The 15145-nt window shown below is 40.2% G+C and overlaps 1 protein-coding gene across 3 annotated transcripts in view; it reads right to left on the minus strand.

Annotated features, from left to right (window-relative positions):
• Positions 1–15106, minus strand: part of NME7 (NME/NM23 family member 7) — a 247828-nt gene extending 232722 nt beyond the window's left edge. For 2 of the 3 annotated variants that reach the window (XM_027564742.1, XM_027564739.1), the window contains exon 1: positions 14982–15106. In XM_027564742.1, the coding sequence (XP_027420543.1) occupies positions 14982–14984 (3 nt within the window). In that variant the 5' untranslated portion in view covers positions 14985–15106. The remainder of the gene's footprint in view (positions 1–14981) is intronic. The other variant, XM_027564741.1, reaches the window with a different exon arrangement.
• Between the last annotated feature and the right edge of the window lie 39 nt (positions 15107–15145).

The following is a 15145-nucleotide window of genomic DNA, read 5'->3' on the forward strand; positions in this document are numbered from 1 at the left end:
TGATCTCTGTGTCTAGCCTTACACCAGCACTACACTGTCCTGATTACTGTATCTTTAAGGTTTGAAACTAGGAAGTCTAAAGCTTCCAGTTTTAGTCATTTAAAACTGTGTTGACTGTTCTGAGTTCTTCACATTTCCATATCAACTTAGGATCAGCTTGTCAATTTCTACAAAAATGTCTGCTAGAATTTTGATAGGGACTACACTGAATCTATTTACTTTCAGGTTTGTTTTTTAAATCTATTTACTTCATAGAAAATTGCCAGTAAAATTATAGATTCTTCCAATCCATGAACACGGAATGTCACCACTCATTTAGATCTTAAATCTTACAATTTTACTCAGCAATGTTTTGTAGTATTCAGTGTACATCCTGTGCTGCTGTTAAAAAAAAATGTCTAAGTATTTATTCTTTTGATGCTATGGGAAATGGAACTTATTTCTTAATTTCCTCTTTAGATGATCCATTGTAATACAAAGAAATAGTTGATTTTTGTATATTGATCTTGTACATTGGTCTCATATTCTGCAACCTTACTGAACATATTAGTTACAAAAGTGTTTTGGTATTGGGGTAGGTGGGTGGTAGACTCGGGATTTTCTACATATATGGTTATATCATCTATGAATAAAGGCAGTTTTAATTCTTCCTATCCAATCTGGATGCCTCTTTATCCCTTTTTCTCTCGCCTGACTGCAAATGACTAAAACTTCTTTTACAATATCATATAAAACTGGTGAAAGCAGACATCACCCTCTCTTATTACCTATCTTAGGAAAAAAGCATCAACATTTTCACCATTAAGTATGTTGTTAGCTATAGGTTTTCTGTGAATCTCCTGAGTCAGGCTGAAGGAGTTTCCTTCTCCTCTTAATTTGTTGAGAAGTTTTGTTATGGATGGTACTGGATTTTGTAAAAGTGTTTTCCTGTCTTCTGATGATCATGTGGATTTTGTCTTTTATTAATAAGGTGAATTATACTAATTAATCTAAATTTTCAGATACAATATCAACCTGGCATTCTTGGCATAAATCCCACTGGGTTAGTTTGTATAATCCCTTCCGTATGTTGCTGGATTCAGTTTACTAATATTTTGTTGAGGATCTGTACACATACGTTCACAAGGAATACTGGCAGTTTTCTTTTCTCATAATGTCTCCCTCCGGCTTCGGTACAAGGGTAATAGTGGCGTCACTGGATGGGTTGGGAAGTACTTCCTCTTCTATTTTCCTGAAAGGTGGGTATTAATTATTCCTTAAATGTTTGATATAATTCACCAGAGAAACCATCTCGGCCTGAATTTTTCTTTGTAGAAAGTTTTTTTTTTATCACTAATTCAATTGCTTTGCCTGGTATAGGTCTATTCAGATGTTCTCCATCTTTTTGAGTCTGTTTTAGTAATTCTATCTTTCAAGAACTTCACTCGGTTCACCCAAGTTGTCTAATTTGATGGCATAAAGTTGTTCATAGTATTTCACTATAATTCCTTTAATTTATGGAGGGTCAGTAGAGATACCTTCTCTTTCATTCCTAATTTTGGAAATTTATATCAATACCTTTGGTCTTCTTTTATTAGTCCGTCTAACCAAAGTATTATCTGTGTTAATCATTTCAAAGAAACAATTTTTGGTTTCATTCATTTTCTCTGTTGTTCCTCAGTTTCCTATTTTATTGATTTCCACTCTAAACTTCATTTCCATCCTCTTTCCTGTCTTAGGTTGAGTTTGCTCTTATTTTTGTTTGTTTTCTTATTTCTTAAGGTAGAAACTTAAGTTACTAACTTGTAACTTCTTTTCCAGCATTTGCATTTCCCCTTGATTTCTTAATGTTCAAGTACCTTGGGTCTTGGTCTTCGAACATCTTGTTTCTATCTATATTCATTCTCCTAATGATATTGTTTGGTCTCACGACTTTAAAATACATCCATATACAGACAGCTCTCAGGGTAGACCTCTTCCAAATTTCAGGGTCATGTAAGCAACTGCCTCTTACCTTAGATATTAAATAAGTATCTCTAATTGAATGGGCTCCAAATTAAACCCCTGTTCCAGCCCCTCACCAAACTTGCTTCTCATCAGTCTTCCATGTCTCTATTAACAGCAACTCAATCCTTACCATTGCTTAGGCAGTAACCCAAGGGTAATCTTTAACTCCATCCCTGACTCACTCTTTCTCTGAAACCTCAGATCCATCAGGAAATCCTGTTAGTTCTAACTACAAAGGATATACACTGAATCACTCCACTACCTCCATTGCAATCACTCTGCTCCAAGCCATCATACTCTCACTTAGATTACACCTAATAAATGGTCTACTTCCATTCTTGACCACTGCCCTTCACCACATTCTATTCTATTTTTCTATTCTCTAAAAAGCAGTCAGAGATCCTGTAAAAATATAAGTTGAACAACCTCACCCCTCCTCTTAAAACCTGCAGACTCAAATACTTCCTATTTCTATCAGAATAAAATCAACCCACTTTCAATGACCTGCAAACCTGGCCTCCAGTTACCTATCTGATTTCATCTCCCACAACTATCACTCTTGCTTACGGTGTCAGAGCCACACTATTACTTGAACACATGGCATTCCCTACCTAAGAGCCTCTCTATTGGCTGCCCTATTTCCTGGAATACTTTCTCTCCAGCGTCTGCTTGGCGTATCATTTCTCACTCTCCAGTCTTTGCTCAGCTATCATCTTCTCGGGTAGACTGACCCTGGCCACTTCCCTGTCAATTACATTCACCATCATTACTAGCATTCCCAGTGTTCATCACCCTGACCATTTTTTCCCTATAGCATGTAACACCTTCAAATATTATGCATATTATACTTAATATGTTGATTATTTATTAGACATCTCCCTCAACAGAATTTAAGACCTCTTAGGGCAGGAACTGTTGTCTGTTTTGTTCACAGATGTAGTCCAAGGGACTAAGTATATGCATGGCATATAATGCTATGCTATGCTAAGTCACTTCAGTCATGTCCGACTCTGTGTGACCCCAGAGATGGCAGCACACCAGGCTCCCCCACCCCTGGGATTCTCCAGGCAAGAACACTGGAGTGGGTCGCCATTTCCCTCTCCAATATGGCATATAATAGGTGTTATTAAATATTCGTTGAAAGAACAAATTTAAAAAACAGAACTTATCCACTGGCCATTATCAAATAAAAACTATTCATGCCTGAAAAGCTGAATTTATTTATTCCTCCATTCATTCAACAAATATTCAGTTTCTTCTCTTTGCCAGGCACTGCGACAGACAATAGGGATATTCAAAACTGACAAGGCCCTGTTGACATGGAGCTTGCTCACCAACTTTCTGTCTCTCCTTGTAGCATGTTTTTAAAAATGGCGTGGTTCCTGCAACAATAAGTGTTATAAAGACAAGACAATGCATAAGTAAATGTGTTAATGATTCGAGACACAGCGCTAAGGAATCTTCCTTCAACTAGAATATAAAGCAAAGCCCTCTATGAGGAGATGTCATTTGAAGTAAAACCAGGATAAGAAATAACCCATTCTTGCAGAAGTCTGGGGGAGAAATATTCCAGAAAGACAAAAAGTATAAAGCCTCAATGGGAAGATGAGGCTTGCTGAATTCATGGGGTAGAAAAGTCAGTAATGATCTGAAGGTGGTGGGAGAGGGGCAGATAAGGTGGGAGGGCATCCTGCCACTATTGTGGAGGCCCTAAAACCACTGTGACCCTTTGAGCAATTTAGACACATCCTAGAATGTTATTTTTATATCACCTTCTCTCTCCTGTGCTCCCTCTTCTATCTTCTACTCTTTTCTCCTCTAGGGAAAATGCCAATGGCACTGAGTGCCAAGCCTGTTCCTTAGCAGACCTGGTGCTTTTACACAAATCAGAAAAAGTTGTGTTTTCCTTGGAACATTTTCTCTCATCTATTAGAAAAATAAACGTATCTGCAATTCACTCATAGTTGTAGAGTGCACCATGCACAGAAGACTGCAGTGGCCCTGGCTACAGAGACAGAGAAGTGTTGCTCTTCACAAACCAAACTGGTTCCATGTTTCCTCTGTTTCAAATACCGAATGCTACAGATGCTAAACATACATGTAGCTTTGCAAACATCGTAATTATTACTATTGAGCATTAAGTACAGTTGGCTACTGATTCTGTTAGCTTTATCCTCATGTGGAAAGGAATGAGTCTGAGTATTTTGGAGTATCAATCATTGGAGAAAATACTACATGCATGTTCAAGTGATGCAGATTCAAAGGGCTATAAGCAAAATGTACTTCTATAAAAGTGGCAAAAGTCTTGACTCTATCAGCAAGTGTTAGACGTACTGATCATCAGAGAGTCTATCTGAAGAGATACATATTAGGATAATCCTCCCTACTGTTTGGAAAAGTTTTTGCCTACATTATTTCACGTGACTGCTGCGTTATTTTCATTTAAATTTAGTAGTTTACTGTTTGGGGCTTCTTTTAAACAAGACAAAGGATATTTTGGTGGAGTAACAGATTCTTCAAAGAAGCCACTTTCTATTTTAATCCCCAAGAAAGCCCTTCTTTTCATCATCTAGGTTTCAGTTTCCTAATTTATGAAAAGGAAAAGTGTGTGTCTTCATGAGAAATAATCCATGATACTGTGTTCTTTCCAGATGAATGGCATTCGTATACCATATCAATAAAATTAAAATTAATGAGCAACTAATAATATCCATAAAACTATCATTCCCCCAAAAAATGTATCCAGTGATGAAGGAGCGCCACCTAATGCTCAATGTGGATTTCAACATATCCAGACCACACAGCCATTTGACAAACACCCCTCAGTCGGAGCCCTGTAATTCTATATTAAATCATGGTCATTTTGCAGAGGCCATAACTATCAAAATATGAATTATGACTTTTTGAAGAAAATTTGTATCATGCATATGCTCTAGAAATTGAGTTTTCAAAAAGGAAGAGTCTTCACTTCAATCTATAGTTATGAAAAAAAAGAGGAAGAAATTTATTCCTAAAAAATTTAAACACCATGACCCCAGTTGCAGCAGACGAAAAAGAGTTCAGGTTTCCAGGCTAAACAGGTTCAAATCAGGGCCCAGCCACTCAACAGCAGTATAACTGTGGGTGTCTTTTAACACTGAGACTGTTTCCCTCCGTGAAAAGAACTTAATTTATAGTAGGCCTAAAATAAATGATTGATACTAGTTACTAAGAAAAGGTTTCCCATTTTGATTTATAAGTTAATAAGTTAACTTAGTTTTTACTAGATCCCCTTTCAGTCATCAGGGCTTTAAGAAATATTTTAATGAAAAGACAATACATGCCAGGTCAACAATTTCATTTCTAATTCCTTCCATAAAAAGGACCTAATCTGAGCTCTTTTTTGATACTTTCCCCAACTAGTCCCAAGTAGATTTAAAGCGTATTTTTTTAGTCACTGAAGAAATGATCATGTTCAAACAACAACTCTTATGAAAGAAGAAAAACATCCACTGAATTCTCTTCATTTGCCTTCTAACATCTAATACATTACATTCACGTGTGCTCAGTCATATCTGACTCTTTGAAATCCCATGAATTGTAGCCTGCCAGGCTTTTCTGTCCATGGAATTTCCCAGGCAAGAATACTGAAGTGGGTTGCCATTTCCTGTTCCAGGGAATTTTAAAAATTATTGTTTGGAATTGTTTAAAATCCCATTATGTGACATACGGGGTTTTAAACAATTCAAAACAATAATTATTTTAAATCCTGTTAAACAATTTCAAGAACATCTTTCTCATGACATGAAAAAAAGGAAGGGATTAATCTGGTATGTGTGTGTATATGTGTTTGTAAAAGAATTTTTTTTTTTTAACCTTTGGATTAATATCATCAAACTTTATTAATCTACCTTTGCAGTTCTCCAAAATTAAGTCTCTTTTGAGCCTAATCCTCCTTCCCTTTCATATTACAGATTTATTGTTTGTAGAAGTGACAATTTAGTTTCAACAGATAGGAACAGTCTCATGACAGCTCAGTGTATTAATTAGGAAGGTCTTTAAAGCACAGCATTACTGAGGACCTTCATGGACCAGGCCTAGGAATGTCAAGGAGCATACTAAATAAACCTTACTCTCCAGGACCTCACTCTCCTCAGCACATTACTGATCCTCTGAGAGCCAGAAGGCAGATTACAGAGGTAAATTCCCAATACATGTCTTTGAAAGTGGACGGAGCCCCTTCTCCACCAGCACTGTCATCCCAGCAGACCAGACCTTCAGGAAGGAGCAATGGGGACCATGGAAACGGCAGGAAGAGTAGGCAAGTCAGAGATGTGGCTACTTCTCTCTCTCTCTCTCTCTCTCTCTCTCTCTCATGGCCTTGGAGATTTCTCTCTTTTCTCTCCTGGATTGTAGATGTCTGTCCCTCTCCCCCTCTCTGGGTCCTGGATTTCTTTCTCTCCCTCTCTATCTCTTCACTTTGGATAGCTTTCTTTCCTAGGGAAATAAAAAGGATATTTAGGAAAATGAAGAATGCAAAAGGATATAAGTCAAATAGTGTAAAAAAGGATCATAAAACAGAACTGAAGCTGCTATCCTAATACTTACTGATATGGTATTAACTAAATAAGGCTTGTAATTCCTTCCCTTATTTAAGAAATTAGAGGACTTTCTTGGTGGTCCAGTGTTAAGAATCTGCCTGCCAACGCAGGGGACAGGGGTTCAATCCTGGTCCAGAAAGATTCGCATGCCCCGAGGGTAACTAAGCCCATGCACCACAACTACTGAGCCTCCAGGCCTAGAGCCTGTGCTCCCCAAGCGAGACCACCAGGTGAAAAGGTTGTGCCCACGACTAGTGAGTCGTCCCCACGTGCTGCACCTAGAGAAAGCAGCCATGAAGACCCGGAGTAGAGAAAAGTAAACAAATATTTAAAAAAACAGAAATTAGAACTAAAGCAGCATGGAGTCAGTCACATCTACATCCGGACGTGCATACAACATCTAGACAGGAGCACAGTGTGGCAGCAAGAAGAGCTTGCTGAGCAAGAAATCATGTGCACCTCTGAGTACTTCCTAACTTGAGGTTCCCCATCTACAAAATTTGGATGTAAGACTGGATCAGTGGTTCACAAGCATTTTACTTTGTTTTCACCAAAACTTACAGTAATGACTATAATTTCCACCAAAACCAATACACACACACACACACACATACCCCCTACAACTGAAGAAAAGTTCTATCAAACAATTCTTATCCTCAGAATGTGCAATGTACTGGTATGTCACACTTTTGTAAAAGCGAATCGCTATTCAGTTTAGAGTTCACAATCCACCAAAAGGCCTCAACCTCAGTTTCAGAAACAAAAGTCTCTTTCAGCTCTAAGGGTTTATGATTTCATACCACATAGAGCTTATATGATCTGGCCTCAGGCTACCTCTCAACATTTCTGCTCTTTTCTCCTTCGCCATCTCTGCTCCAATCTTACCGGCCTTCTTGCTCATCCTTGCAGGCTCCCACCTCAGAATCTTTACCCTTGGTATGCCCTCTGTCTCTTCTGCTCCACTGCTAGGATTACCAGGGTTCTCTAAGTATCACTGCATTCAGCTCTCTGCTAAATGTTAGCAAGCGAGATAAGCTTCCCTGACCACCCACTAAATACCAGTAGAAAAATACTACTTTCTCCACTCCTTTTCCATAATCTAATTTTTCAGAGCACTTATCAATAATTAACATTACATTACATGTTTTTTTTTTTTAAATTGTGTGACTCCCCATCCCCAAATTTTAGCTCTATGAGGGCACGACTTTGCCAGACATTGCTACATCCAGGGTGCCTAGAACACTATCTGGCAAATAATAGGAACTTAAAAGTCATTGTTGAATGAGTTAATGAATCTAGAGTTCTCTCTTAGAATAAAACAGCCTACCTTATGGCTCAGCTGATAAAGAATCTGCCTGCAGTGTGGGAGACCTGGGTTCGATCCTGGATTGGGAAGACCCCCTGGAGAAGAGAACAGCTATCCACTCCAGTATTCTGGCCTGAAGAATTCCATGGGGTCGCAAAGAGTCTAACATGACTTAGCGACTTTCACTTCACTGTCTTGAGTTTGTTCAAATCCATGTCCATTGAGTCGGTGATGCTATCTAACCATCTCATCCTCTGCTGTCTCTTTCTCCTTTTGCCTTCAATCTACCAAAGGGACTCAAAGGGAAATTCAGTGGAAAGTTAACTTTTCTTCTTTTCTACTATCTTTGCAGAGCATTCTTCTTCTTCTTTGAATGTCTGTACTTCTCTGCTCTCTACAGATTTTGATCTTCCTCCTCACACACAATTTCTATTTCTAAAGGACACTGAATTAGTTTAGACTTTTAAATGCCTTAAACAATGGAAAACATTATATAAACATCAGGCACTATCATTATTAAAATTGCAGCTGTGCAATTCTTTATCAGGAGCAGATAAAGAATCTACCTGCAATGCAGGAGACCCAGGTTCAATCCTTTGATCAGGAAGAGCCCATAGAGAAGGAAATGGCAACCCACTCCAGTATTCTTGCTCGGGAAATCCCATAGACAGAAGAGCCTGACAGTCTATAGTCCATGGGATCACAAGATTCAGACATGACTTAGTGACTAAACCACCAAGGTGAAAAAAGGTAAAGAAGAGGAGGGGAACCAGAGTAACTGGAGGTGCTACTCTAGGTCGGGTAGACGAGGAAAGCTTCTCCCATGAGATGTAAAGGTAAATAATCTTGTTTCTAACTGACATGCCTACATACTGATTGGTCTCTCCTCTCTTCCTATGTTCAGTAGGTCTCTATCTCAACACCTGTCAATAACAACAAAAGTAATAAAAACAGCTAACATGTATTGGAAGCTTACAATGGATAGAGCATTAAGCTAAGCACTTTATCTCTTTTAATCATAACAGTATCCCTATGAGGGAGCTAGTATTATTATCATGTTCATATTACAAATGAGAAAATTGAATTCTTCTTAATATTACAATGTTACCGTATATCATGTTTCTCTCCTCCCTGCCTTCCTTCTTCCTCCAAGACAGTGAGCTCCTTAAGAGAGAGATCTGGTCTAATTCATCTTTGTATCTCACATTTACAGCAGGGAGCAGGAACCCAACAGTAGGGCAGAAGGCTGAGTTCAAGAGGCTCTGCTCCACTTCTATATAACTATAACTAGGAAATTCTGAGAAAAAGAGGGCTTCCCAGGTGACACTAGTGGTAAAGGAGCCCATCTCCGGGTTCAGTTCCTGAGTTGGGAAGATCCCCTGGAGAAGGGAATGGCAACCCACTCCAGTATTCTTGCCTGAAGAATCCCATAGCCCTGGTGGGCTACGGTCTATAGCGTCGCAAAAAATCAGACCCAATTGAAGCAGCCTCTCAAGCATGTACTGAGGAAAATTGAGCATGTTATTATAGGATCCATTCTCCCTTTGGAGATTAAATTTTTAATTATTTAATTATGAAAAATACTCAAATATCTAAGATGTACAAATATTCACCTTTCAGAGATTTGGGTACACACAGTAACACTCAAGAAACTGCTTAAAGAGCAAGATGGTTTACTAAAAATGATAGACCCATACTTGCCACTAGATGGAGAGATTTCCCATTTTTCCAAAGCCCTATTTCTGAGCCTCTGTAGCAAGAAACCAGAGAAGGAAATGGCAACCCACTCCCAGTGTTCTTGCCTGGAGAATCTCAGGGACGGGGGAGCCTGGTGGGCTGCCGTCTGTGGGGTCCCACAGAGTCTGACACAACTGAAGTGACGTAGCAGCAGCAGCAGCAGCAGTCGCAAGAAAAAGATTAGACCTGAAAAGGGCTCCTACATATAGTTTCACAATCAAATCACTGCATAGTAAAATTTCAAGACTACCAGTAATAAAAGTAAATGTTCCCAGCTAATCCATTTAAGTTGGACAGAAATTTATGGATCTCAAGATCTAATATTTGCTAAATACATATCATTCATGCTTAGCTGTCTCTTTCCCAAAAGTTTGTTGTTGTTTAGTTCCAAAGTTGTGTCTGACTCTTTTGCAACCACATGGACTGTAAACCACCAGGCCCCTCTGTCCATGGGATTTCCCACGCAAGAATGCTGGAATGTGTTGCCATTTCCTACTCCAGGGGATCTTCCTGACCCAGGGATGGAACTCCTGTCTCCATGTCTTCTGCACTGCAGGGGGATTCTTTACCACTGAGCCACCAGGGAAGCCCCAAAAGTACACAAGAGCTATGAAACTGGCTTCAAGAACTATACCTGCCATCTCCCATCCCCTCCCTTTACCCTGACCTTTTACTATTTCCTTAGGAAAATGAATCTCTAACAGTAATTGAGGAAGATGCAATTTAATATATAAAAGGAAAAATTTTAAATATCCACAAAATTGAACAGTAACACCACAAAGCATGCCTTTGTACTATATCAAGTTAGAGGTTAAGAGAAATAGACACACTGGCACACTGCTGTGTGTGTGTTAGTTGCTCAGTCATGCCTGACTCTTTTGCAACCCCATGGACTGTTGCCCTCCAGGTTCCTCTGTCCATGATATTCTCCAGGCAAGAATACTGGAGTGGGTAGCTATTCCTTTCTCCAGGGGATCTTCCCAACCCAGAGATCAAACCTGGGTCTGCTGCATTGCATGCAGATTCTTTACCATCTGAGCCACCACAGAAGCCCATGGCACACTGCTTGTAGAGTACAAATGGGTACTATTTGGAATTATTTTCTCTATTCTCTGTATCCAGAGAAGGCAATGGCAACCCACTCCAGTACTCTTGCCTGGAAAATCCCATGGACAGAGGAGCCTGGTAGGCTGCAGTCCATGAGGTCGTTAAGAGTCGGAGTCGGACGCCACTGAGTGACTTCACTTTCACTTTTCACTTTCATGCATTGGAGAAGGAAACGGCAACCCACTCCAGTGTTCTTGCCTGGAGAATCCCAGGGATGGGGGAGCCTGGTGGGCTGCCATCTATGGGGTCGCACAGAGTCGGACACGACTGAAGTGACTTACAGTACAGTACAGTATTCTCTGTATACACAAAAGTAAATAAATTGATGACTCTACTATATTCTTTATCTTATCTTAAACAGAATGTATGGGAGACAACCTTAACTACAGTTGCCTATCTCTGCTTCATAAGATAAAGGTGGTTCTAAAATCTGAAACCTGAACCCAGTTCTGCTACTAGAAGCTACAACAGTAACAAACCAGATGTAGATAATTTAATTGCAATGACCAGGAAGCCACACCAGGAAACAAGCTCCATCCTCAGCTGCTTATAGCAACCATCAGCTTTGATAGAGTACAGATGCCTGTGGCCAGACTGAACAGAGAAAGGACATCTGTTCTTTTTCTAAAGGCCTACTCTTTCTCATAAAGGATTGATAGCAACTGACGTAAGAGAAAGATTTGGATGCAGAAACTTGAAACTTCTACTTTAATCAATTTTATGCTTTCACTAAATTCAGAGTTTTTCCTGCCACACAATAAGATTGTCACTAGTTCAAAGGAGAAGGAAAAATCTGCATCCCTTGAGATTTCAACTATCTTGCCATTTATAGTGTGTATTGCTCAAAGTATATTATATCTTGAACTTTGTGGATCATGATGTACTGTAAGAAATATATTCTACATCATAATCCAGTACACACAACACGCATAGAATTTTTTTAAAAGTTTCATGAAAGCGACCCTTACATGCAATAAATACACTTAAAGTCTACTTCATGTGTCTTCTTTTTTAATGTTGGCTATATACCACAAATTAATTTCATGACCCACTAATGGGTTACAACTATAGTTCGCAAAACACTGCTAAACCTCGTTCTTGTGGTTTACCCTTTGCCTACCTCTCTACTGGAATCTCATGCTTTTCTCTATCGTACTCCCCCCACACCGCTTCAGAATCTAATTTCTATTCTTTGTTCACATTAAACCTTAAGGTCAGAGCTCAAAGCTCTTTTGATCTTGTTGTTGGTACAGTCTAGAATCTTCCCTCAGATCACTGCACCTTAATATTCAGACTTCAAGACAAAAGTCACTTCCTCAGAGGAGCCTTCACTGACCACCCAATCTGAAACAGCCACCACACACACCTCCAGCCAGCACAGAGAATGCAGGGAGGAGTTCACTGCTCTTAGGGTTGTTGGAAAATCTGAATGGCAGGCACCAAAAAACAGTACTTTGCAAATGTCACTCTTCATCTCCTTATGATACTGTACAGGCTTCCCTGGTGGCTCAATGATAAAAAATTCAACTGCATGCAGGAGACGTGGGTTCAATTCCTGGGTCAGGAAAATTCCCTGGAAAAGGAAATGGCAACCCACTCCAGTATTCTTGCTTGGGAAATCCCATGGACAGAGTAGTCTGGTGGGCTACTGAGCCCATGGGGTCGCAAGGAGCTGGACACAACTGAGTGTCTAAGCACATACTTCAGTTGTCACAGAAAAGCTAAATAAAATAAATTTTGAGGAGAAATTAGTGGATTTGGCACTTAAAAGGCCGTTCACAATTTAAGCAAGAACAACTTCATGATATCAACAGCCTCAGATATGCAGATGATACCACCCTAGTGACAGAAAGCAAAGAGGAACTAAAGAGCCTCTTGATGAAGGTGAAAGAGGAGAGTGAAAAAGTTGGTGTAAAATTCAACATTCAAAACTAAGCTTGTGGCATCCAGTCCCATCACTTCATGGCAAATAGATGGGGAAAAAGTGAAAAAAGTGGCAGATTTTATTTTCTTGGGCTCCAAAATCACTAGAGGGGACAACAGCCACAGAATTAAAACATGCTTGCTCCTTTGAAGAAAAGCTATAACAAACCTAGACAACACATTAAGAAGCAGAGGCATCACTTTGCTAACAAAGGTTCATATTGCCAAAGCTATGGTTTTTCCCGTAGTCATGTATAAATGTGAGAGTTGAACCATAAAGAAGGCTGAATGTCGAAGAATTGATGCTTTTGAACTGTGGTGCTGGAGAAGACTCATGAGAACCCCTTGGACTGCAAGGAGATCAGACCAATCAATCCTAAAGGAAATCAGTCCTGAATATTCATTGGAAGGACTGATGCTTAGCTGAAGCTCCAATACTTTGGCCACTTGATGCAAAGAGCCAACTCACTGGAAAAGACCCTCATGCTGGGAAAGATTAAGGGCAGCAGAAGTGGGTGACAGAGGATGAGATGGTCGGATGGCATCACTGACTCAATAAGCATGAGTTTGAGTAAACTCAGGGAGACACTGAAGGACAGGGAAGCCTGGCGTGCTGCAGTCCATGGGGTTGCAGAGTCAGACATGACTTAGTGACTGAACAACTTCACGAAGCTGTTAGAGAGGAATTCAGACAACAGAGTTTTGAGGATGCAAGTGAACAAGCAGAATCTGCTAAAAAAGGAAGCACTATGCTTTCCAGCAGCTTACTGATAGGTGGGGAGAATAGATAAACACAAGATGGGAAATGGGCTTTTGTTTTATTTCATTTTCTTGAGATGTATGACTCAGACACTGAGGAGAAGGAAAGGGAGAGGAAGAGGCTGAAAGTACAGGAAAGGAGAATGATAACCCGAAGCAAAAGTCCTGTAATGAGTGGGAAGGAATAAGATTTAGAGCAAAAATGAAAGCATTGTCCTTCAACATTTGTTTCTATAAACTAGAAACAAAAGACCCAATGATGGGTAAAAAGAAATATCAATATATAGGTTGGAGACTTGGGGTTAAAGAAATTGACCGTTAGACTCTGTCATCTGGTTGTAATGGAGGGAAAGGGGACAGGGTTTTTAAAAGTGAAGGTTTGGAAAGGGATCGGAAGGAGGAGGGCAGAGACAGACCGGGGTAATAAAATGGGTTGCTGAGTAGTAGTGGAGAAGGAAAGGGTAGTGGGAGAGTCTCTGATGTTAAGTTCATAACTAAATTCATCTGACAATGCACATCCTTCTATCCTCCAGTTCCTTACTTGTAAATGTTTAAAATATTTAGCGATTAAGTGAATACACTAGAACCCTGGTGTTTTCAAACGTGTGACTGAATTAAAATCATCTATAGGCTTTTAAAAATTCAAATATGGAGCCCTATTCTTATTTATTCAGAATTTCTAGGGATGAAGCTCTAGCAAGTGAATTTTCTATAAATGATCTCCATGATCTTGAGGGACATTCTTGTTAAAAAGCACAGAACTAGAAGGTAATCAACTGGCTAGAAGAGAACTAATGCAAAATACAGTTATTACTAAATGGCCCTTAGACAGGGTATGCGACAGTGGCTGACCATTCAAGAAAGCAAAGACTTCAGAATATAAGGATATTAAGATCAGTAACGAGAAAGTAGGGCTTCCCAGGTTGCACTACTGTTAGAAGAACCTGCCTGCCAATGCAGGAGACTCGAGAGACATGGATTCGATCCCTGGGTGGGGAAGATCCCCTAGAAAAGGAAATAGCAACCCAGATCCAGTATTCTTGCCTGGGACATTCCAGGGAAATCCCATGGACAGAGGAGCCTGGCAGGCTACATACAGTCCTTGGGGTCACTGAAGAGTCAGACACAACTGAGCGCGTACAGACACACACACACACACACACACACACACACACACACACGCCAATGAGAAAGTAACATACACATCACAACATAGTGTTAAATGAAGCGCGTTAAGGTGAAGCTGAGAGCTTGGAGGAAAAAAATGATTAAAACTAAAAACATTTTACACGTCTGTTCGAAACAGTGTCTCACCTCAAACTGTTAGACTCAGTATCTTACCCCTAAACTTTCTGTCACATTACTCTCAAGGCTTAGCAGTACAAAAGTGGGGTTCATGGTGCTACAAAAAAAAACAGGAAAAACAAGAAAACTGCAGGGACGGCGCCTGGAAAGGGAGAAAAAGAAAACGCGGTAATGAGAGAAGGGACGCGAACTCCTGTCAGGGCCCAGAAGCCCCAGGACTTGGGACGCGACGTACACCCGACCCCGGAGCCTTTCTTCTGGCCTCGCCTAGCACTCACCATAGCCTCAGGGATCTTAGCACAAGGAAACAGCTATCTTCTCAACAGGAAGGAACCAAAACCAACGCCGGGTTACTCCGGCAACAAAGCCCCGCCTACTGCCGGACTCCAGCCGGGCCGCCAGTGGCCCGCCCCTTCGTCTCTATTGGCTAAGAGTAAACGCA

Source organism: Bos indicus x Bos taurus, chromosome 16, assembly GCF_003369695.1.
Source record: "Bos indicus x Bos taurus breed Angus x Brahman F1 hybrid chromosome 16, Bos_hybrid_MaternalHap_v2.0, whole genome shotgun sequence".
Classification (NCBI taxonomy): domain Eukaryota; kingdom Metazoa; phylum Chordata; class Mammalia; order Artiodactyla; family Bovidae; genus Bos; species Bos indicus x Bos taurus.